This window comes from Empidonax traillii, unplaced genomic scaffold (genome assembly GCF_003031625.1).
Source record: "Empidonax traillii isolate 1590-97213 ecotype Southwest subspecies unplaced genomic scaffold, ASM303162v1 scaffold155:size2260171, whole genome shotgun sequence".
NCBI classification, from domain to species: Eukaryota; Metazoa; Chordata; class Aves; order Passeriformes; family Tyrannidae; genus Empidonax; species Empidonax traillii.
Window position 1 is genome coordinate 974883 of NW_020955348.1, and position 24340 is coordinate 999222.

Below are 24340 nucleotides of genomic sequence, written 5' to 3' on the forward strand. Positions count from 1 at the left end.
ACATCCACTTTGCCACTAATGGCTTACGATAACTGAAGGCTGCTATATCTTAAATTATTACCACAATAATTTTGTGTATTATAATTTTGTCTGAGTTAAATGCTTGTTCCTCCTTTGTCTAGAAGATTACTCTAACGATCAAAGCACGCTTTAATTTCTAGCAGTTTGGTTTTGATAGATAAACAAATGTTGTTAATGGGTCTTAAGGAAACAGTGCATCTAAAGAGTCATAAATTTTAAGTATGTATAGATGTGGTATCTCAGTTTTAATATTTGCAACTCCTATCCAGAAAAAAAAAACAAAAACCAGCCTGTAGTGATTCAGGCAAGCAGCCCGTCTGCATTTACTGCTGCCGAGGCTGTGCTAGTAGCAGTCAACCAGAAGCCTAGTGTGAATAATTAAATAATAATACGAGTTACAGGTCAGGAGGGGGGAGTGTTTTTGTTTAATAAAGTAGCTACTTAGCACTTTTAACTCTTCAAAATGTTTCCTAATTAAATGTGAATGGGAGATGGACAGTGCTAAAGGAGTATTTGAAAGCTCTTACATTATTAAATAAAGAGCTTGGATTTTGGCTAAGGCGCTAAAAGAGGTTTTAAGAGATTTGGATGCTTTTTTTATTTATCCCAATTTCCTGTGAGGGAGTTGTCCAACCATCAGCCTGTGAGATATTTCCACCTGACTTGTGAATGGTGCTCAGCGTTGTGTAGGATGAGATGCAGGTGTGCCTGTTAATTCCTTAGCGACCACCTCGTCCCGAGCCAGAGGCTGCCACTGACCTGCCCAGGAGGAATAGAAAACTGGGATCGTGTCCTTGCGGTCAGCTGCCTGCAGAACTGCCCCCACGGCATAAAGTAGCAATAAAGTAGCAACTTTATTAAGCAGAAACATTGTATCGTGGGCTCTCGGGGGTTGCTGTGTCTCAAGCCCCCCCTGAAGCTGCGCAGCCAGTTCGGGGCCCGCTCGGAGCGGCCGGGCCGGGCCGCTGGGGGGCGCTCCGCCCCTACCTCCCCCCCCCCGCTCCCCGCAGGATTGGTTCGGCCGCCCCTCGGTGCCCGCTTGGCCCCTCCCACTCCGGGCGGTGCGGGGGGGTGGTGGGCGGTGCGGCGCGGTCACGTGTGTGCGCGCGGCGGGGCCGGGGTCGGGGCCATGTCGCGGCGGGAGCGGGGCCCGGACACCCACCCGGGGCTGGGCGGCGCCGGGGCGGCCGCGGAGGACGCGGCGCCGGCGGAGCCGGAGAGTCCCGAGCAGTGCCTGTCGCTGCTGCCCTGGGACCGCTTCTCGGCCTGGCTGCACTGCGTGTGTGTGGTGGGCTTCGACCTGGAGCTGGGGCAGGCCGTGGAGGTACGTGCGGGGCTCCGCGGCGGGCGGCGTTGGCGGCGGGGCCCCGCCGGAATCGGGCGCTTCCTCTGGCCCCGGGGTTGCACAGGAGCAGGAAAAGCTTGGTGGAAACGTGATTGTGCGGAGCCCCAGAGCGGGGAGCGCCCTGGGGAACCGGCCCGGCTGTCCCGGGTGAGGCGGGTTGTGCTCGGCAGCTCTTCCCACTGTGCCGGTTTGTCCTGGCAGCGGGCCCTTGGGAATGGTTCTCATCGCGTGCCAAGATTTGTGTTAAGTACATCATCGGCTTTCTTTACATGCCATGGACGCTGATTTCTACGGCGTCTAGGTGTTACAGATGTTTAAAGAGTGTGACGGTAACGGGAATGCAAGTGGTCTTCTCAGTTACCAGCGTTCACCGGGTCGTTGGGGAGCGTGAACAGGGTCCCTGCACGTTTGAATCGTTTGCCATGAGCTCGAGCTGGATCCGGCCCGGGGCAGTGACTCCCAGCTGTGCCCTCTGTGCAACAGGCAGAGACAGCTGGGACACTGCTTTGGGAATACACGGGGAGCACAGGGAGAGGCAGCTGGGACACTGCTTTGGGAGTGTACAGAGAGCACAGACAGCTGCGGCACTGCTTTGGGAATGCACAGGGAGCCCACAGCTGGAAAATAAACTGGAGAGAATTATCGTTCACATCGGTTTCACATCCTGTTTCACCCTGTTCACCATGTGATTTAGTAGCAAGCTCTTGGTTGTGCAGGGAAAGTGTCTTTTCCTTTCCTTCAGTCCTCTTAAAGGGCTGAGTGGCCTAAAATTCAGCCAAGCCAACTATTGTAATATGTAAAATACATAACTGCTACACATTGCTGGCTGCATGAGAAATGCAAATAAAACCCCAGCATACTGTGCTGACTGTCTGAGCTCGGTTCCCTTGCTGTTATAAGGTGGTGGTAGCAACAAAGACTGTTTCTGCGTAACCTGTGACTTGGGCAGGGGATGTGCTTGGTGGCTGAGGCAAGCACAGACTCTGGCCTGGCTGCAGACTTAACAGTGCCCTTAATTTGACTGCATGCATAAAATGAAATTTAAAGTGTCTACATAACTAAGGCCTGATTTTAAATTTTTTTTTTCCATATATAGCTGCAGGAAGAATAACTAGCTTTCAGTTTAAGTTAGAATTCTGGAAAAATACACCAGCTAGTGAGGAAAAGGAGTATGAATTCAAGTCTGGTTTGTATGCCAGTCTTCCGACTAGACTAGATCATTTCAGCATCATTCAGGTGCTGAAGGAGTTACATCTGGTGAACTGCTTAGCATAAGATATTAAAGGAAAATATTGTGAGGTGGAAAGAAGATGGTGATAAGTTTGCTACCTGCAGAATACAGGTGTTCCACTCATATGTCTGCTTTCAGCTTTAGTTGCATGAATAATGTTTTGTGGCTGGACATCGTTGGACAGGAGAGACTAGGGGGGAAAAAATGCTTTATGACCAGGGGACAGAAACCTGCTTAGTCAGAGACCAGCCAGAGGGTGTATTTGTTTTCTATGGAGCAGGATAGTGTTATATTATGAGGAGATAAATTTACTTACATTTTGTAGAACAAGATTAAATGAGATAAGTGGATGTTGGGGGTATGGTAATATGAGGACTCTACACTGAGCTACCATTCCTGCATTGAACTGCTCTTGGACTAGTTCCCATCTCTGGAAGCCCTGAAACCTGCTTTGAAACATAACCTTTGAATTTATGTTACATTTCAATTGCTTACAAGCTAGCCACCCATTTCAGTAGTTTTGGGGTGATTGGGTTTTTTTTTTTGAGGAACTTCTTACCTGAAATTTAAGTATCTCTGGTTTGTCGTCTTTCCTGTGTGTTCTTTTCTCACTTACTTGCATAATCACTGATTTTGTACATCTTTTTTTTTTTTTTTTTTTTTTTTTTTTTTTTTTTTTTTTTTTTTTTTTTTTTTTTTTTTTTTTTTTTTTTTTTTTTTTTTTTTTTTTTTTTTTTTTTTTTTTTTTTTTTTTTTTTTTTTTTTTTTTTTTTTTTTTAATGGTGGTGCTTCCGTTTCTTTCATTGTATTGCATCATTTTTGATTTCTGTGTTGTAAAAACTTATTACATGATTTATTTTTTTTCCGTAACTACAAAAGCTGTGACTTTGTGTGTAGTCCTTGACCTTGCACAGTTCCCAGCAGTCATTTGGGGCCAATGACATCCTGCAAGAGTTAGTGTTACTATAGAGGGTGTTTTGTCATTGAATTTTGATTACTCAAACCTAACTTTTCCATAACAACAGATTGCAGACAATAATATGTGTTGGCTTTCCATGGAATCATCTACTGCATTTTGCATGTGAAAGTTAAATCTAAAAGATGTCATCTTGCTCTCCTTTGAGACCTCTTGCACCAAAAATTTCAAGTGCTCTGAATTTTTAAATGCATGTGCATGGTCCTTAACTGACATCCAAAATACCTTGTAAAGATGGGTGATCAGTTAAAAGCATATAAAATTAGAAATAGAGACATAATATCAATAGCTTACAATTGAAAGTATTCTAAGGCAGGTATTTGAGTGTTGTATTGTAAAAATATTTAGTAGAAGCATACTGCTTATACCCGGTTGATTTTCAAATAAAATAAATCTTTTTTTCCTGTAGGTAATATATCCTCCACATTCCAAACTCACAGATAAAGAGGTAAGTCATGGCTGCTGTAAAAGTATATAATTTGGTTTGAGTTTAGTAATTTCAGGAAATATAACAGCTCTCTTTTCTTTTCCCCACCCTTTAGAAAACCAATATTTGCTATTTGTCTTTTCCAGATTCTAATTCGGGTAAGTGCTTCCTTCACACTGTGTCATCTCTTGTTGGACTAAGCTGTGTTAAAAAAGATAATATTTGAACATATGTATTCTAGGCTTTAGATCAAATCCTAATTTATAGATCTTAATATTACAATACAGAGATGTTTCAGCTGAGGTTAAATATAAAGCTGTAACTGCATTGCAGTAAGGTCTGAGGATTCTTTGGTGTTTTATGTAAGTGAAATATCAAGAATGTCAATGTGTGAGACCTTCTGGATGACACACTCGTAGACATTTCAGAATACCTGGCAAGTAAAGAATGAACATCTTAATATCACTTTTTAAATAAAATAATAGTATTGTGACTGTAGGGAGGAGAGTAGACACAGAATTTGAAGGATTTAAAAAAGCAGTTGGAAGGATATGGAACCCTCTTCTCATAAAGGACTAAGTGTATGTTTTTCATGAAGTGAAAAGTGAGTTTTAAATTCAAAAGCACTTAGAAAGAACAGTTGTGAAGGGAAAACCTGGGCTATCTTGTATCTTCTCCATTCTTGCTGCCTGTGTTGCTGTGTGTGGTCCTGCTTGCTAAATTATTGCATCATCTTCTGCTTCAGCTGTCAAAGAGAAACTGGGGGCTTGTGGCTGATGGGTTGGACCACCTGCAAAAAGCTATGGCAGAAATACGGACACTTCCTTTCCTGTTTATTTCTATACAAAGTTAAAACCTGCAGTAGCAGCCTCGTGCCCGTAACTGCTCTCACTGTGCCTGTGGATGCTCTGCAGCAGAACAGCTCTGGTGTCACAGGGGGTGGTGCAGCTGTGTGTGCTTTTTAATCTGTGTGAGCTCTCTGCTATGTAACTTTACAAAATATCTTGGCTAATTTTTCTCCTTTATCTTAATGGTTTTAAAAATAAGATTTTTTTCCTGTTCTTGCTGTACTGTATGTAAATAGAGGAGGAGTTTCTTTCTGTTATTGAAAGAGAAGATGAGTTAACTGTATCTTCTTATTACTCCCATTGGTAACAGTCATAAATACCTCAAACTTTCAAAAGATATATTGAAGGTACAAAATCATGTGTTAGGATCAAAGGTTAATTTTTTAATTTATTTTTAACATTTTTTGTGTATTTTTTTAAAAAAAAGAGTGTGTAGTAAAGCTGTTTTAGGCCCAATAGGTATATGTAAGGAGGGTTTACTTTCAGAAGGAAAAAATCCCACTTTTTTTTTATTTTTTTAATGTCCCTGTTAAGAACTGTAGGTTCTTGATCATTCTTGCTGGACTGAAGTTTCAAATGAGGTAGAGGGATTACCTGAATGAAACCTGCCTTCCACAAATGAGCTGAAAGTGTATCCATCTGGTAGGATTTATTTTTAAGTTGTAGTCCTTAACATAAAAGGAAAAGCTTTATGTAATATAGCAGTGAAGGAAGTTATTAGCTTGCAGCTAAATTTGAGGTCAGCCTTCCTTAAGTTTTCATAGCTCAAAAGATTAATTAAACTTTTTTCTTTTACAGCTACAAAGAGATATTATTCCAGTACTTATGGCTATGAGCTTAGGGGTGGAAATTGATTTAATCAGCTACTAGATCATAACACTTTTTGTGGTTTTGAGCTAAGTTTTCCAGTACAGTTCTCTTTTGCCTTCTCTGCATGGATAGTTGAAGAAAGAACAGACATTTGCCAGTCTTTGCTGGAAGAGCTTGTTAAATAGGAAGATATCATATCCTGAATGATATTTCAACATATTAATCATTAAGGGTAATTTACTTTTAGATCTTCTGTGTATAGGTTTTTATAATAGTTTGGTTGTTTTTTTTTTCTTTGCTATGGATGAGGAGAACTAGCTTGGAAAACTTGAAGCAAATATTTAGTGCTGTGTTACTGGCGTGTGTTGTGCTTTTTCCTGTTACCATTGAATCCACATTGCTGAGCACTTGCTTTCATTACCTGTTAGAATTGGATGGTTGTCCCATCATTCCGTGTTTTGCTACTTTTGCTACTTTGATGTATGAGGCTCCAGGAGAAGATGAAATCGAGCTTTTGTGTTGATCAACAGTTCCCTGAAGAATGGGGCTCTGTCCCTACTGTTCAGTCCGTTTGCACTGGCTGGGCTAAGACAGGACAGCTGAGAGGAGCTCAGGTCATCAGTGGTGAGGTCACGATTTTTTCCTGGAGGTCTTTGCAAATTATGTCTCAAACCTGTAAGAGCAGAGCACCAAAGAAGAAGTTATATTCAACATGGAGAAACAAATCTCCTTTGCAAGGAAGAAAATAGAAACTTGCTGCTATTAACAGTAGCTATAAATTTAATAATATATTGATTTTTTTGTGGTGATTTACATGAACACTTACATTGTTACAGTGAAGATGGCCTTCAGCTGATTTCAGCTGTGTTCATGTTAATACCACTGTGTTCCAAAGAGACTTTTTTTACAGTCCCTTGCTAGACAGAGTAATACACCTGTATGTCCTTGAGGTTCTGGCAGTCCCTTTACCACTATTCCTATGAGCATTCTCTTCAGCTTGCACAGCTTCTGCCTGAACTCAAGATTTTTTGGAGCTTCTCTATTTACATTGGAGAGAACACTGCCACCAGAGTATCAGTGATACTGATTGTGCAGTTCCTGTGACCCACCTGGAAAAAGCTTCTTCGATATGTGATACAAACTTAGCCCCATTTTATTTTCAGACTGCAAATAATGTGTGTACTTTGTTACGTATTTCTCTAAGAAATTAAATTTAGTAGAAATTAAGGGAAACTTCGCTCCCTGGGGGTATTACTGGGAAGTCATACTGAAGTTTCACTTGGTTTTCAGCAATTAGCTTTGGAGCTTCCAAAATGATGAGCCCTAGACCTGCACATGGATTTGTAGGAGATCAGCATAATGCACTCTGTGGTGTGACTAATGTATGAACTGTTTGATATCAAAAAAAAAGTCAAAGCACAGCCAGTCAGTAGAGAAGTGACATGTGCTTAAGATGACTGAAACTCTACAGGAAGACCAAGAAAATGGCTAGTAACAGTAAGAGAACAGCCACTTGAGCTGTTTAAGGACATGACAGTCCCTGTGAGGCAGTGACTTTTTTTGTCCTTGTTGCAGACAGAATATTTACTGTTGCCAAATATGCCAAATTGTTCACTTATGGCAGTATGAATATATAAATGGTCACAATAGCAGTGCAAGATAAATGAAGAGAAACTGCTACCTCATTGGCTGTAAACAAGTTCTGATGTTAAAGAGGGCTCAGACTCACAAGAGTGTTTGTTGTTTCTCTCTTCCCTGTGTAGGTTGTCTTGGGGACACACAGTTTTGTTTTAGATTTCGACGCTCTCCTGGAAGGAAAGTCTCATTGTGTTGTTTTCTGGACCAATTGGATAGAGATCTGCCAGTTTACTTAAAGGTTGGAAATAAAAAATGAAGTTAATTTCTTTTGGGCGATGTTGACTCATGGGTCACCACCTTTAATGCTTGAAAAGCAAAATCTCTGAACTGGAAGTCCTGAAAATCAAAGCTGAGAAAATATTTGTTGTAGGATGTTAGTATAGTTATCATCATCATAATAATTAGTTTAATTGGCTGTTCTTTAAGTTTTATTACTATGGATTTTGGACTGCAAGGAGTTAAATTGAAAACCAGACCTATTTTGTTATTGATTAGAAACCTGTAGATCAAACTGTAAAAACTATTAATATTGTGGAAATCTGAAGAGCTTTATAACTTCATTAAAAAACAAACAAACAAACAAACAAACTTGAGCTGTCTCTCAAGATTGGAACAGTTAACTAAAAAAGGTAGTGGCCAAAAAGTTGTTCTCATCATATTCATAAGGAATATTGAGGCCTTTAGCTATGCCAGTGGGAGTCTGGTTCTCAAACTGATCTGTTTATGAGTCAAATACTTTAATTCCTGTTTGTAGGAAGGAGTAAGCTGGTGTTTTATCTTTGAAGTGTGAATGTGCTTCCTTGCTATTTCAGGAATCTTTAATAAAACTAATACATTGAAAGACTAGGTTATATCTTTTCAAGTCAGGGCTTTGAGGTTTTTAACTACTAAAGTCTTTTTAGTGCTGCTTTGCAGAATTATAAATGTTGATTTATTCCTCAGGAAGTTATTTCTATTTTTGTTTCATGGTGTGTCAGGGGAATGTAGATATAAAAATAGTAAAGCCAGAAAGCACAACTGTTTTCACACACTGGTGTTTTCTCTTTGAAGTACTTAATAAAAAAAAATGCCAATAAACAGAGTAAGCCTCCTAGTTTATTGTGTCTAATCAACTTTGGAGCTTGCAAGGAAATACTCTTTTAAACTGTAAATTGAATGCTTCAGAAAGGAGGAGAGTATCAGGTGGTTGTATTGTATTTTTTCCTTTCTCTTGCAGAAGGATTCAGCATATTACTATGGCTATGTGTACTTCAGACAAGTTCGGGACAAGTCATTAAAAAGGGGCTATTTCCAGAAGGTAATTCTAATTCTTTTAGGAAAATACTCATTTGGAAATTTAATTATTTTTCAGTGGCCTCAGAGGAACTGGAAAGGTATCTTGCTTCCTCAACTAGTTGCTGGTTTATAGTAAATTGGCCTAATTTCACATCAGCTCTGCAGTGTTCCAGCTCCACTGTCACAACAGATAGTTGTCTGTGTGTGTTTAAAAACAAAAAGCTGGTAACTTTAGGGAGCTGTTTGTCTGCAGTTGCCCGTAGTCAAAATTGTGGTTGTCTTGCATGTGTGGGAAAAGTCTCCCTTGACGTCCTCTGAGGGTAACTAGCAAAGCTGCAGTAGAACTGAGGGAAAACATTAACTTGAAATCCTATTTTTGTTTTGTTCCCCTTTATTCCAGTCTCTGGTCCTCATCAGCAAGCTGCCTTATGTGCATCTGTTCCGCACCATGCTGAAGCAAATAGCACCAGAGTATTTTGAAAAAAGTGAAGCTTTCCTGGAAGCAGGTAGTGGTCCTGTGCTGTTCTGGAGGAGCTCTTACACTGTCACATCCTTTCTCTGCAGAAATAACAAACAACACTGTCATGCTCGTGGCTTTGTGTTCTTGCAGGGTAGAGGACTGAAATTTTAACAAACTAGCTTGATTTCTAGATCATTGAACAGAGCTAATCTAATTTTGGATCCTCTGGGGGGGAACTGAAGGTCCCTCCTAAAACACATCTAAAGGTTGTGTGTGTTTCAGGACCAGCTGCTGAACACAAGTAGCTGATGCCAGTCCTTAGTTTGTTCTTTTCACAAACCCAGTCCTTTCGGGCAGTCTGACAACTTTTGCTAAGCAACTGTACAAATGTCATCTTGCTTGAGGCTTTTTTTGTGTGTGTGATTTGTTTGTTTGTTTTTTGACCAAATGGAAAAAGCAACAGAGCAGCACTGATAGCAGGTGCCTTAGCCTTACTGCAGAGCTGTAAGAGCCAGAGAGGGCCAAGTGGAAAAGTTATTTGCTCTTTGCCTGGAAGTGCTGTGTTCTTTGTACAGTGTCCATGTCTTTGTGCTTTCGCTGGGCAGCAGTTTGTGGAAGCCATGAAGGAACTGTATTTTTTAATCTTCTGTTTTCTTGACAGGTTGTATTATGAGCAAAATAAGCTCTGCAGAAAATGCTAGATTTAGGAATTATATTCAGAACAGTTTGCAAGTTAATGCTGAAAAACTTTCTATCCAAATTAGAAACCAGCTTCTCCCTTTACTGCTTGTGTTCATCTGCTCTGGAATAGCTAATGCACAGAAATAGGTGTGTTCTTTTTCAAGTTTCCCAATATGTACTTTCCTGGTTTCTCACGTAACATTTCTTCAGCCAGTTGCAGGTCTCATTGCTACAAAAAAAAAAAAAGAAAGACCAGAGGATACTGTTTTCTTGAAATGAAAAAAAACATGTCTAAAAGGCTGTGCAACTTGTTTATGTGATCAAGAGACAAGCAGAACTGCTGAGGGCTATTAGCATTAATGTAAAACTGCAGTGTGCACGAAGGTGACTCTGTGATCAGGGGTTATTCGTTATATAATCTGTTATAAATACTGGTTTTTTCTTTCAGTTTGTAGCGATGTTGATCGTTGGCCGCCACCAGTTCCGGGGAGGGTTCTGCAGCTGCCTATCATGGGTGTTATCATGAAGGTAAATACTCCCTTTGTGCTTCTCTGAGGGTGTTTTCCCCACCTTTTACTGTCCAGGTGCTGTTGTACTGTGCCTTGCTTTCAGTGGCTCAAGCTTCCAAACATGAATAGATGTTCATGGCACTCAAGGTCTGGGAGATCTTGATTAGGTGCCTTGACTGGGGGGAAGAGGGGAGGATCTTTTATCGTGCTTAGGTTAATATTTAATTTTTATAGATATTAAAAAGCAGTGTTTCAATACAACTACTAATTTTAGTGTCTGTATTATCCCCCTGGAATTTGCATTCTAGGAGATTTTAGTGCTAATTATATTTGTCAAATCAACCATAAAGTAGCACTTGAAAATACTGAGAATTAAATTCCAGTCAAGCAAATTAAATACATTGATGAAAATCATTCTTCTTCTTGAAGGTTCACAAGTAAAAATCTTTTTTGGCCCACACACCAGCAATTAATTTCTTGTGTTGTTGATAATTTTCAGTAAAAGGGAAATATGTCTGAAGAAAGCTATTAAAAAAGTTGTATCTAGTGGTAGAGTTTAAATGGTGGTTAAGAGCTGGGCCTCTGGGAGCCATGATGTCATCATATGAAATGCAGTTAAGTGGATTTGATGGAACTGGAGGTTACAGCCAGAAGCACATTCTGAGCAGGTTCTCTCAAGTTTATGGCAAGACGTGTGTGCATCACTGGGGAGAGGAGGGAGAAGTTTCTGAGGCTGTTCTGAAAACACAGGTTTGATAAAGCAGTTCTGGGTGCTGGATGATGATGAGTGCCAGGTGTGTTTTGTTTGGGTATTGCCTGCATTTACCTCACAATAAATCTTACCCATGAGAGCTGGCATTGCATTCCTAAACAAAATAAAATCGTATTTACTGTCCAGTGATATGTCCCTGTTTTATTACACTGCTTGAACAGTTTTAATTGTTGTGGATAAATTACATCTATATGTGCACATCAGCTTCCAGTATGATGAAATCTGTAGTACTCAAGACTTACAAATGCAAACTGAGGTCAGAAAAATATACTAACGTGGAGACTATTTGGATTCTGCCTCGCTCCCACCAGGATGTTTGATGTTTTAGGGGAAGGTTTTTCTCTAAAAATAATCCTGTGCCATCTTAAAACCTTGTGACCTTATTTCAGACCATTCTTTTCAACATTTAAAGCTATTTTTATTGAAATTACAGTAATAGTTGTGACTAATGTTACCAAGAGTTTTTCTTAACTGGACTATTATTTGCATATTCTGGTATTCAGTTTTCAATTAGAAATTCTGTAGTTGGAAGTTCTGTAGAGTAAATAAGCATCATACTGTAGTATATCCTCTTTAAAAAATGTTACAACTTGTCTCTAAGTCAGCATTTTAGGTGTCTGCTGAATCTGATTCAAGGGAAAATAAATCTTTGTTTTTCTTTCCAAGTTGCGGATCCCAACATATCGTGACAAGCCCGGAACAACACCGATAGTACAGAACATGCACCAGGTAGAGATGAGATACTGATATTGTACATGACCCCAGACAAAGCTGAAGAGCTGCTTTCCTTCTTTTACTTTAAACTTGCTCAGAAAAGATTGGTAGCAAGTCATCATATATTTGATAATATTGAAATCCACAATCTTTGCAACTTTGAATGGAGGAGTCAAGAGTTGGATTCTTCATAGAGAAGATATTCTAACCCAGTTACCCCAAGTGGGAAAGGATATCCAGGTCCTGGAAGAGGGTAGTTGGCAGACAAAATTAGTAATTTGATCATCCTTTTAATATTTGGGGGTTTTTTTTGAGGATGAAAACAGAATGAAGAATCTTTAGCCACAGAAAATCGTTATAAAACAAATTCCTCTGTGCCTTCATGTGCTGTGTAACTGGTGTTTGAAACAGCTTCAGTATTTTATATCTTTTCTGGACTGCAAGTTACATGCCTATAAGTGGGGTTTGTGTGTGTCTTGAGTGACTGCTTTTAGCACACAAAAATAGTTACTTGTGGAGATAATGCAATATATACTGCAACAGTAGAGTAGTGTAAATAATTAAGTAGTGTAAACAGTAGAGTAGTGTAAAAAAAATAGTTACTTGTGGAGATAATGCAATATATACTGCAACAGTAGAGTAGTGTAAATAATTAGGATATATACCATGTGCTGTCTGTAAGCATTTAAGGGAAACCATTTCATTTAATACCTAGGTATTCTGATGACTAAAAAACAAGCATTGCGATGTCTTTTAGGCAGATGCTCAGATCTCCATGGCTTTGCCGACTGTTCATGAAGTGGATCTTTTCAGGTAGGAGCTTGGACTGATTGATTCTTAGCTATGAATTCCCACAAGCCAAAGATTTTTGGTGGTTCCTTACCACATATCTCATGGCTTGCAATATATCAGTATTGGTTTTAATGTTCTTTTTCTGTAAAGCCGGCTAGAACACAGTTTGGACAGTATGAAACTGCAGTAAATAAGTTCATCAAATGTTCCATTTTATGGAAGTATTTTGTGTTTTTCAAATTACTGTTAAATACTATTGCAAACTTCATTTTTATCCAGTTCTTAACTGGAAGAAATAGATCTCTCATTATGTCAAGTGTATTAAAATACCTCCATCTGGTTTTAGGTGTTTCTGCCCGGTGTTCTTTCACATTCAGATGCTTTGGGAGCTGGTGCTGCTGGGAGAACCACTTGTTGTGATGGCACCATCGCCATCAGAATCTTCAGAAACCGTGTTGGCCCTTGTTAGGTAAGTGCAGCGGAGCTTCCAACTGATGACTGAGTGAGTCGTGTGAGACGCCAGCCAAGCAGACCTTCATTTGATCAGTGCAATAAAGCATTGCAAATCTGAGATTTGCTTCTGTCTTTCATGCAGTTTTGCACTGAGTACATACCAGCAGCTTGTCCTCTTTGTCCCTTGCAGCTGCATTTCCCCCCTGAAGTACTGCAGTGATTTCAGGCCGTACTTCACCATTCACGACAGTGAATTCAAAGAATACACGACCCGCACACAAGCTCCGTAAGTGAATCAAAGGCTGTGGTGATGATGCTGCTCAAAGCCACTCGTAACCATAAATTTGTGTTAAAATACTGCTTGACTGTTCTTAACTTGTATCATTAATTATGTTTTGACTCCCTTTCTTAATAAGATTTATCTTGCAGAGTGCAGTCATGACCTGATTTAAGTTTTCACTGCAGTTAGGTAGAACAAAGTTATGAAACAATGCTGTGATTAAACTACTCCTGAGCTTCATGAGATATTTGTCAACAGAATAAGTGAAAGTGCAAATATGAAAACAATAAAAGATTTTTCTTCTCTGTAAGGATTTGTCTGTGGAACACCAGCTCCAGAGTATCTGTTTGAGAAATTTGGGTATTTGTTTTCATCTTTAATCAACTGCTAATCAAAGTGACTTGTAGAATTCAACATCCATATGGCTGTTTTGTAAAGTTAATTCACTTTGTGTCCTAATTGAGACAATTTTAAAATTAAATATTTCTTCACCAGATTTGTTATAATAATACTGTAAATAATTCAGAGATTATTTTTAAGAGTGGGAATAATATTTCTTATTATTTGTTATTTAGATGTAGCTTGATTTGGCAATGGACTGCATGTGTTAGAATTCGCTGATCTTTTTGTAGGTAAATTTCTTCTACTGTCAGAACAGGCAGAGGTTGTTGGTTTGAATTTTTTGTTTGTTTGGTTTTTTTTTTAATGTACTTCTTCTCTAAACGGGTGCCATTCCAGAGATAGAGCAGTGGAAAAACACATAAACACAGGCAATGTGTTTCAGATGATGTTCCATGGGAATGGTTATGCAGTGTGTAATTTAGTTTCTAAAAATGATTCCAGGAAGAATTCGGTTAAACTTCAGTAACCCATGTTTCAAACTTGCATCCGCTCCTCTGGAGCAAAACAGAAAGGTTGGTCAGTCTGTGTGTTAGTATTTGAAATGGAGCTGGAATTGCTCTGGCTTTCTTATGGAAAACAAAAATTTGGAAAGGTGGGAAATATTTTTTTAAGCAGTGGCTCTAAGAAGGGGAAGAATCCAGATGATGCAGATTCTGTGTATTTTATCACCTTTAGTGAGGGGTGAGCAGGGGTCTGGTTTTCATCTTGATGTTTTGATTTATGGTGCCTTTTCAGAAATTAGTGGTTTAAAATCAGAATTGGTTCTGGTAAATATGACAAATTAAGGCTCCTAAAAGTGACCCAAGTAGTCTACCAAGTCTTACTATTATACTACCAGTAGCACTGAAAAAAAGATTCCTCATGATTTGCTACTAGTTTACATTGACCCAGAGAATTATTATTCTAGTGTATGTAAATGAAGGCCTTACTTGACTTTAACTCCTGATCTCTTGGCCTCCAGTTTGTAAAAGAATGTCCACTGGTCCAGACTAATTCTATGTGAAACTTGCATTTTAGTTCCCACAAAATAGGCATGAGAACATTTAATATTTAAGTTGGGCTAGGCTTGACCCCTTACTAGGGAGAAGAGAATGTCTGTAGTTTGGGTTCTTTTATTTCTTTAGTGTTTTTTAGTGTTGATTCTTGTGATATGACCATGAGAAGAATGTAAGATAAAACATCATAAATTGATTCTTCAGAGTAAAACAAAAGAATGTGTGGGATCTTTATATGAACACTGATCTTTATTGTTTTGGAAGAGAGATTGTAAATCACCTATGATGACACGAGAAAATAATTAACATTTGCAAGTCAAAATGAATTTAAATATATCAAATGAGTTTAAGGGGATTATAGAGACAGCAAAAAAACAAAGTCAACTCAAATGAGTGGGGAAAACTATATTTGAATAAAATGTTTTGAGGTGAACATACTTGTACAAAAGGACTCAGAAGTGATTTTTCTGGGCAAGGTTGAGTGAGTGACAAGCAAGAAAAGAAACTGATACAATTTGGTGCTGCTGTTGACCTTTTGTATTATTAAGACAGAAGCTCTTGCTGTCGTATTTTAAACACTGTCCTTCCTTTTCTAGGCCCTCTGTCATTCTAGGGGTGACAAATCCTTTTTTTGCTAAAACACTTCAGCACTGGCCCCACATTATCCGAATTGGAGATATTAAACTTCCAGGTAAAGTATAAATATCTTCTCCAGTCCTGTGCAACAGGATCTAACCGGGGGCTTATTTATTTACAAACATATGTAAATTAGTTCCATTAACTTAGCTTAAGACTAACTAAATTGTCATGGGTGTAAATCTGTCAAGTGCAATTAGACTCGAGTGCTCTGTCTTGTCAAATCTCGTATATTAAATGCAAAAGGTGGTGATACTCATTAGTAATAATGTTTTACCTTTCACACAGTCCTGACTTTGTCTCTCTATCAACAAGGTATTAAAATGAGACATCATATATTACTGATGTTAATTTTAGTATGAGTAGAGTATAATCAATCAGTCACAGCACAGAACAAAAGACCCATGTGAAAACTAAGTTTGAATGTTACAGTAAAATAAAAAGTTGTTTGTTGACAGTGTTTTGATAATGTATTTCAAATCTGGCAATATTCCAGTAATTATTAATTGTTCAGGTTGGATAATTTCCTTACATGATTGAATAGAACTTTCATTTACTCTTTGGGTCACATCAGGTGCCAGCCTATAGTAAAATACTGCACTAATCTATTTATTGTATGAAATCCCTGGAAGTATCTGTCTGCTGCGACAGATAAATATGCAGTTAAGATAAGACACCATAAAATTAATTTTTGTCAAATAACTTGAATTTGATTTCTGAATTCAACAAATTAATTAAGGGTTACATGCTGGGTTCAATATAATTAGGCAAGGTTTTGCTTTACTTTAAAATATCGTGCCTGTCCATGGTTAGAATACCTCTAGGGGTTTGTCAAGGGTATCAGGAGGAGTTACTTAGCTGGTATGTAGTTCAGGTTTGGAAAATAGAATCTTAATTAAACAATTAAACTCTGCAAAGCCATACACACAGGTTGCCTTCAAATTTGATAGACAGTTTCAAGTATGAAATTCTAAAGTTTTGGTGCAGCTATGGGAAGTGCTTAGTCAGGAACTTGTAGAGATGTATCTGTCTGGTCTGGCTTTAAAAATTTATATTTTATTTCTTTAGGGACAAAGAGAGGGTTTCTGATTATTTTTTGTTCTTTTTTCTTTTCTCCCCACTCTGCAGTTTCAATAGCAATTTATATTGTTATCTCTTCTGAAGTTGATCATCCAAATAGATTTAAGAGAAGGTTCTGCTGAGGCTGCAGGACTGATAACAGGGTTTAAGGTCTTCTGGCTGGAGAAGGATAAATTAAAAAAACACAGCAAAAGCCTTTACTTTGACCTGTGGCAAAGGAGACATAAATTCATTTTTGCAACATTTAATCCCTGGCAACTGATTTAATTTCTTGTATTATACAATTTTTAGTTTGACCAAGGCGCAAAAGGTTTGTTCCCAAAAGTATTTACATTAAGAGGAACAAAGGAAGATGGAATAAAAATATGAAATTAATGAAATGATAATTCACTTCTGTATATCAGGTTTTTTTGTTGCTGTTATTTTCAACAAGGAACACTTATATATAAGTGAAAAGCCTCCATGCTCTTTTTTGTGTGTTTGCTGGATGTTTCTGGATATATACTTGGATTCTTGTCAATGTTTCTCATGCTCCTTCCAATATTAGATAGTCTACTAAATGAAAGTATCCATTTCTAAAAGTCAGTGCCATGTATAGCCCATCAGCTGTAGGATCTGGTAATAAAGATGGAGATTTCGAGCAGGAGATTTCAAGCAAGGTGTCTTTACATGTTTTGGCAGGTGAAGTTCCAAAGCAGGTGAAAGTGAAAAAACTGAAGAACCTAAAAACTTTGGACTCCAAACCTGGTAATAAGTTCAGAGTCAAATTCCCAGTATCTTAACTTTAAAAAGCATACCCTGTTCCTCCTTTGGCTATGTGCTGCTTTTTTCCCTCAGGTGTTTATACCTCCTACAAGCCATACTTGAACAAAGATGAAGAAATCGTTAAACAGTTGCAAAAGGTAATGCTGTAAATCTCTTGTTAATGGTAACTGGGTTGTGTGTTCTGTGTACTGTTGTACAGCGTTTTCATTTACGGAAGCACTTTGTGTAACTGAAATGAAATTGTTTGGTTCCTTTGCCCCAGTTTGTAACAGAATAGATGGATATGCACCCTCATTGTAGAAGGGCTGCTGCCTTGTTAGCAGCTTCTATAACAATAAGAATGTTAGGACTCAAAAAGTTGGTTAATAATTCAGAGGGTTGAAGGGACTGATCAGTTCATCTGCTTTGGGTTTTCCACCCTCTGCCAGCCCCCTCCACCTCTCGTCTCTTTGGTCTAGAAACCTTGTGCATGAGGTGTGTGAGAATCAGAGCTTCCAGGTTTTAACTGCTTTGCAAATACTTGTTTATAGAAACTTTTCTTTCCTTGAATTTCTTTACATGAAAAATTTAAAAAATCAACAACTGAAAAGAGGAGTACAAAAGGATTTGAAGCTGTTAATTTCCTTTCTTGGTTCAGGGTGGGAGGCGCCATGTGTGGGATTATGGTAAATGAATACAGACACACTGGAATAACTAGTCATTAAAAAGAACGTGTTTTGGAGTAACAGACTGTGATTTTTTCTTGTTTTTTAAGGGAGTACAACAGAAACGTCCGACAGAAGCACAGAGTGTGATCCTTCGGCGCTATTTTTTGGAATTGACAGAAAGTTTCATTATTCCATTAGTGAGTTCTTACAGTAGCGGGGTTTTTACATCGGTAATATTGAATAGCTTTTCTGGTGTTCCCCTGACTGAATAAGCCCAGTAACTATGCAGTAACCAGCAGTGTATCCCTGGGGTCAATGCTGGGTCCAGTACTGCTCAATATCCTTCATTAGTGAGCTGGACAGTGGGGCACTGGGTACCCTCAGAACATGTTTTGTGAATGACCTGAACGTTTCATCATTTTACAGCAGGCATGATGAGGTCCAGTTTCTGTTTGGAGGAGATGGGGTATCTCTAAAGACTTGTTTGTCCTTGGGTGTTCAAGATTAGAGGAGCTTTTCTTTAAAATTCATCTTTGTCTCCTTGTTCTTTTGAGATCGAATGAACATGTAGTGTGAATCTAAAACCTTTCCCTGGCTTCCTCCCTGCATCTTGTCAATTCCCGTGAGGAACTTAAAGCATGTTCTGCCATAAATCTTAGTTTACAGTGTGAAATCACCCTTCACATTCTCTGCAACGGGAAAAGTATGTGGAGAAGTGTCCTTTGTTCCTTCAAAAGAGACTTGTCATGATGTTATCGAAACTGATCATGTTCACAGATCAAAATGCATGGCCGTGTGCTTACAAACACTTTGAAACGATCATCAGTTTGTACAGATCTGCCTGTGTGAGCTGATGAGGCAGCTCAGCTGTCGTTACACCCGATGCTTCAGCAGTGGCCCCTCTCCCTGTGGGTTGGACACGCTGGGGCTCTGGCCATGCCTGTGCCAAGCCTTGCTACAGCAGAGATGCCCACAGCATCTGTGGGTTAGGTCTGTTGCTTATGTTTGTATGAGGGACCCTGAAAATCACTTCCAAACACTTGATACAAACTGGGATTACTCCTTGGAATAACCCATAACATGAAGGATGCCTGGGCACTGTCACCAAAGAAAAGAGAGATTGTTTACTCGTGGCTGAAGTTCAGGATACAGATATTCCAGGTACACATTTGCTTCCTGTCCTCCTTTGCCTCATGTCCTTCTTGAACCGTGCTGACATAAAGTTGGAGTTGGGAAATGCAATCAGTGTTAGATAAGCTCCTCTTGTCTTCTTATGTGGTGAATATGCACAACCCCACCCTGTACCAATATTCAGCAGGGAAAATGCTGTGGTCACAAGGAATAAGTAAACACACACGTGGACTGTGTATCTTTAATGCTGGTTATGCAAACAACTTTTCCTTTCCCCAGGAACGTTATGTGGCAAGCCTAATGCCTCTGCAGAAATGCATATCACCATGGAAGGTAAGGAAATACCATTTGAATGAGCTTGAAATTGGTGATTAGAGAAAAGTTATGGTATGAGAAATCATTTTTTTCCTTTCCATAGAGTCCACCACAGCTGAGGCAGTTTAGCCAAGAAGACTTCATGAAGACACTGGAAAAAGCAGGACCACAACTCACCTCGGGTTTAAGAGGAGATTGGATAGGACTTTACAGGTCACTTCTTTCAGCAGCATAAAAAATTACATAAATGAAAATAGATCAGTCATGGGAATACTCTTTTTCTGAGCAAACTTGGGATTGATATTGATTTTAATAAGACCTTCTTTTAGATTGTATGCTTAAATAGGAATTGATAGTGCTTTAATACTTTACTCACTTAAATGTGTTTCTCTGTAATCTGTTAATGGTTTTCTAAATGTAATTACTTCAGATTTGGTGATGTAGAAAACAGTGTTACCAAATTATACTTAAAAGTCTAAATTGTTTTACTTTGGTGTTTTACCAGGCATTTTTTGAAATCACCAAATTTCGATGGTTGGTTTAGGAGCCGGCAGAAGGAAATGACACAGAAGTTGGAGGCCCTTCATTTAGAAGCACTCTGTAATGAGGTCAGAAAAATCTGTGCTTATGATTATGTTTAACATGTTTTAATAAAAATATATTCTCTCACAAGTCAGTTTTACTCCTGTTTTCTTAGGCTGAACATGAAAATGTTGACAGTTTAGTCTAGCAAAACATGATCTTGTTCACCAAGGAAAAGGTAGAACTAACACAGCAAGAGAGAACAATATGAAAAACAGTTCACTTGTTACAACAACTGTCATTGTTTGTAAAATGTATTTTAGTACTTTTCTGGTTTGTTGTGTATTTTACAATTGAATACACACCCCACCCCACCTCCCAAAAAAAATAAAAAGCTTTTTCGTCTTATTTGATAATATTTTATTCAGCTTCTGTCCTTGGCATCTCACTTTCAGTTGTGATACAGTTTGAAGGTATAAAATCAGTGAATACCACAGAAAGTTGGCCACTAATTAGATATGCTTAATGAATAAGCCTAAAACTGCTTCATAGTAATTGGAAGCTGAGAAATGAAATCTTTTTGTTGATTCATTACAAAATGCCAAATAAATGTTCCTACGTTGTAAGATCCGTTCTTTAACTGAGAAGCTGAAGTGGTATCAGGATAATTTGAGTTGGAACAACTGCTAAAGAAATGAATTGCAGGAGGAGAAGGCATTGTACAGCTAGAGAGGGAATGGGAAGAACAAAAAAAAAGTAAGGCTATGCCACAGCTTGTAAACAAACAAAAAATTTGCTCTGATTATTTTGGAAAAGCCATTTGTTTGTATCCCTTGCCCTGTCAGTTCCCAGGCAGTACATTGTAGCAAACCCAAACAGATTGTTCAAATAGAGCAGCCCAAACAATATGCAGGATAATAGCTAGGTCAGTTATATAACTTAGGTTCTATCAATTTATACTTGATACTAAATCAAAGAAAAGGAAATGTGTCACAAAATTTATTACTGATTCTGCTCCTCGTTGCTTTTTCTTCTGATCCAAGTGTTAACATCTTCTCTACATGAGCAAATATCTGTAACAGGTGAATAGTAAAGGGATAGGGGAATGGAACTTCCATAAGAAAACTCACTTGATTATAGATTATATCTTAGCAGTTATTGACTGCAATCTCCTCTAATGCCCTGCCTTGCACTACTTTAATATTTCATTGTGCTGGCAGATCTGATTTGGTAATCATTCACTGCTATCTTGCATTGTAGATGCTCTTTTTCAAACTAAGCCTGTTGGGCAAGATTTTTTTTTTCCTTCAATTTATTTGTATTGTGCTCATGTGCAAGTTTGCTGTTAGTTAAACACTGGGCAAACATTCAAATAATTTGCAAGTCACAGTAAAGACATTTTACTCATGTCCTGAGTTTAGCGAATAGCACGGGAATAAAGAGACTTACTCTGAACAGTAGATGTAAATTAATTCTACTTTTGAAATTACATACGTTGCCATAAATATTTCAATGCCTAATTTTTATTGTTTTAGAACTTGGTTTTTTGGAGTCAGAAGCACACTGAAGTAGAAACAGTGGATCTTGTTTTGAAGTTAAAAAATAAACTGGTAAGTAACTGAATTGAACATGACTTAACTACATAGAAGCATTATATAGTTGTTTTTGCAAGGACTAAAATGAAAATATTCATCATGATTTAGGCAGCTTAAGGAATCAGTCATTCAGTTTTTTAAGAGAAAAACAGTTAATTTGAGCCATGCCTGAAAAGTTAGTTGGCTCCCCAACATCATCCAGCCATGTTGGAATCATTGTATTGCTGGTAATTAAAACTAATTGAAGCTCTGTGGCTGATCAGAATCCTCAGGGAGGAAGAAGTCCAAAAAACAAGAAAATATGTGGATTTTTTTCTTGAAGTCAAAATCAGTGTTGCTCACACTGTTGTGTGGTTGTTGAGGAAACCTGCTGTTGTCCAAAGCAAAGGAAGAATCCATATGCCAGATTTTCTAATGTATCACTTTGATGTGTCTTAAGGTGAAGTTGCATTTCTAGTAGAAATCATGTTTTCTGGTACCTTTGCAGTTGCAGGCTGACAGAGAACATCTTCCTGTGAAAACCGACACGCTGAAGAAGCTGCAGACACACATCAATGACATCATATTAGCACTTCCAGATGACTTGCAGGACATCTTGCTCAAAACTGGCACAACATGATTCCTGCTGGGCTTTTTTGATGCAGAAAACCAAAAGGCAAGTAGTCTTACAGAAGACAGTGGCTTACCAAGTTTGGAGCACAGCTCTAAACAGTACATTAACACTACAATGGACTGCACTAATAGTATAGCCCATTTTACTATTTTCACTGTTTTTTCCATTTAAATACCAATGCAACTAAAGGGATTCCTGTGTCTAATAATGTTTGAAATAAGTGCTCTTAAAGAATAATCTGTGGGCATATGAAGCTGTACCACAGTATAGGACCACAGTGCAGTGCTGGCATTGCAGAATGTTTTTCCATTGGTGCTGCTGTACCCAATCCTGTTAACTCAGGGGTGAGCAATATTGATCCTGTACTGTCCTGTTGATGTAGTATCTGATTATTCTTTCTTTCTTTTTTTTTTCTTTTAGTTTTTATCTAGTGATAACTCCAACTGACATGTGATTGGCCAGAATACCTTATAGTTGAGGTATTTACTGGTAAATCATTTCTTTCAAAACTGTTTCAGGAACAACTGAAATAATCAGATCGGTTCTTAACTTTCTTCCTTTCTCCTTCTTACCATCTTTCCAAAATGACATTCATTTAGCATCTTGAAAGAAGAGAAGGCAGCTGAAAAAAATTTCCTGAAGGGAAGTCTCTTCTATTTAATTTCAGTTAATTAGGGTGCTCTTACATGCCTTAAATAAAGTAATTGTATACTAATTCATGGTTTTAAACTGCTGACATCCAGGATTTCAAGTGGATCGCTCGTGTAAATGTAAGCATGCAGCGTTCATCACAGGAATTAAACACAGGGGTGTTCTAATGAGGATTTTAAAATGGGTGGTTTCAGTAGAGTTGGCTGATACCCAGTCTGATTGAGTGGAGATCATAACAGTTCAGCTCCTTTTATAACTTTTAACTTTACTGGTTACACCAGTCGGGTGTTTGAGGAGGTGAACGGGCTGGAGTGAAAAGATGTTGCTTCAGCTAAGAAAAGCCTCTGGACAGGTCAGGCTGTGGCAAGAAACAACTGTAGCATGAAATTATTCTCAGTATATGCATCCAGCAGACATGCACAAAGAGTAATTTCCTCTTGTACATTAAGCAGCAAGAATGTGATGTTTATCTTCTTGAACAAGTTTCAGTGGTATAGAAGAGCTCAGCTACTCCACATGCAGTGTTGTACTTTGCCCGGTTTCAAGTAGAATAAACATAATATTATAGTGTACACACAGCATATACTTTTATATGACAAATGGATCACAGTTGTAAAAAAAACCACTCTGCTTTTAAGTGCTTGGATAGAATTTTTAAAAACTTATGACATAATCCTGCTATAAGAATATGCTTTTGTATAACAAATATTTCATATCATCTTTCTAAAAATGTCTTATTTAGGTATAAAGTGTCACAACGGTATTTTTATGAAAATAATGTATTTTGGTACTGTTATGTTTTGTATACAATTAATCATGACCAAAAGTTTAATGTATCTATTATGCTACTTAAACTACACCACTTCAGCATTAATTGCTAACTTGCAAATTTATTTTGCACAACCTGATGAATAGCATTTCTCATTCAGAAATTCTTAAGTGGCCATTCATACCCTAAATTATCTTAAATATTTAACCTGGAGCACTGTGTACTTTCTTGGAACCATGTAAACTGGTAACAACTATGATAACTATCACATGACTGCAAATACGTATTTTTTTAAAGGAAAATAAAAGAGTTTGATTTTTGTTTTTTTTTTTTCTTTGAAAGTTATGTGACCTAGATGGTGGGTGTGTTTGGGTTGGTTGGTCTTTCTCCTCTCCTTGTGAGCAAAACTGTTCAGCTTGCAGAGACTGCTGCTGTACCCCTGAGGTGACCAGGAGTGGTGTTGTGGTTTGATTCTGCATCAGGGTTGGAACATGGCAGAGCTGCAGCATCCTCAAGAAAGCAAATGCAGGCACAGGCTGCCAAGCAAAATTTATCCACTCTTCAATCTGTTTCCTGTACACATCTAAGAGGCCCTGGAGAGACATGGCAGTGGGAAGTAGACTGCAAGCAAAGCTCAATTCAGGTTTCTTTACTGAAGTTGGTATTGCTTTCGATCCCTGAATAACTAGATGCTTACACGGAATTAGCTTCTTGTTCAAAAGAAAGGCATAAAACTATTCATTTCAGTTACTTTGTCTCAGTCTTCACCTGGCTTTAAAAAGAAAACCTGCAAAACATATTTATATATATATGATTTGATTTACATGATATACAGAATAGCTGGATGATTAGAAAGGGTCCTAGCGAAGAGGTAGCAGCTGTTCAGTAAAGAAATGCTAAAGATCAGCATCCCCAGCTAGGTCATAGAAAGAAGCTGCCTCAGCCAGTGTAACAGGAGAGTAAACTGGGTGTGCATAATAAGCTTTG

At 38.4% G+C, this 24340-nt stretch overlaps 1 protein-coding gene across 1 annotated transcript; it reads left to right on the plus strand.

Moving 5' to 3' along the window:
- Positions 1-1150: 1150 nt before the first annotated feature.
- On the plus strand, positions 1151-23673 carry DENND6A (DENN domain containing 6A). The gene is made up of 20 exons (XM_027884760.1): positions 1151-1345; positions 3983-4021; positions 4116-4158; positions 7422-7534; positions 8513-8593; positions 8972-9077; positions 10161-10240; positions 11660-11722; positions 12465-12520; positions 12846-12968; positions 13143-13238; positions 15226-15320; positions 17027-17092; positions 17183-17247; positions 17865-17954; positions 19168-19221; positions 19307-19416; positions 19709-19811; positions 21261-21335; positions 21808-23673. The coding sequence occupies exons 1-20, from the start codon at positions 1151-1153 to the stop codon at positions 21937-21939; spliced, it is 1785 nt and encodes a 594-aa protein (XP_027740561.1). The 3' UTR covers positions 21940-23673.
- Positions 23674-24340: the final 667 nt, after the last annotated feature.

What these genes read in the sequence shown, in the direction of transcription:
- DENND6A (XM_027884760.1), top strand. Translation starts at nt 1,151, where the DNA reads ATGTCGCGGCGGGAGCGGGGCCCGGACACCCACCCGGGGCTGGGCGGC. An exon ending in ACCGTGTTGGCCCTTGTTAG is followed by an intron (nt 12,969 to 13,142) that starts GTAAGTGCAGCG and finishes TGTCCCTTGCAG; the next exon opens with CTGCATTTCCCCCCTGAAGT. An exon ending in GATTGGATAGGACTTTACAG is followed by an intron (nt 19,417 to 19,708) that starts GTCACTTCTTTC and finishes GTGTTTTACCAG; the next exon opens with GCATTTTTTGAAATCACCAA.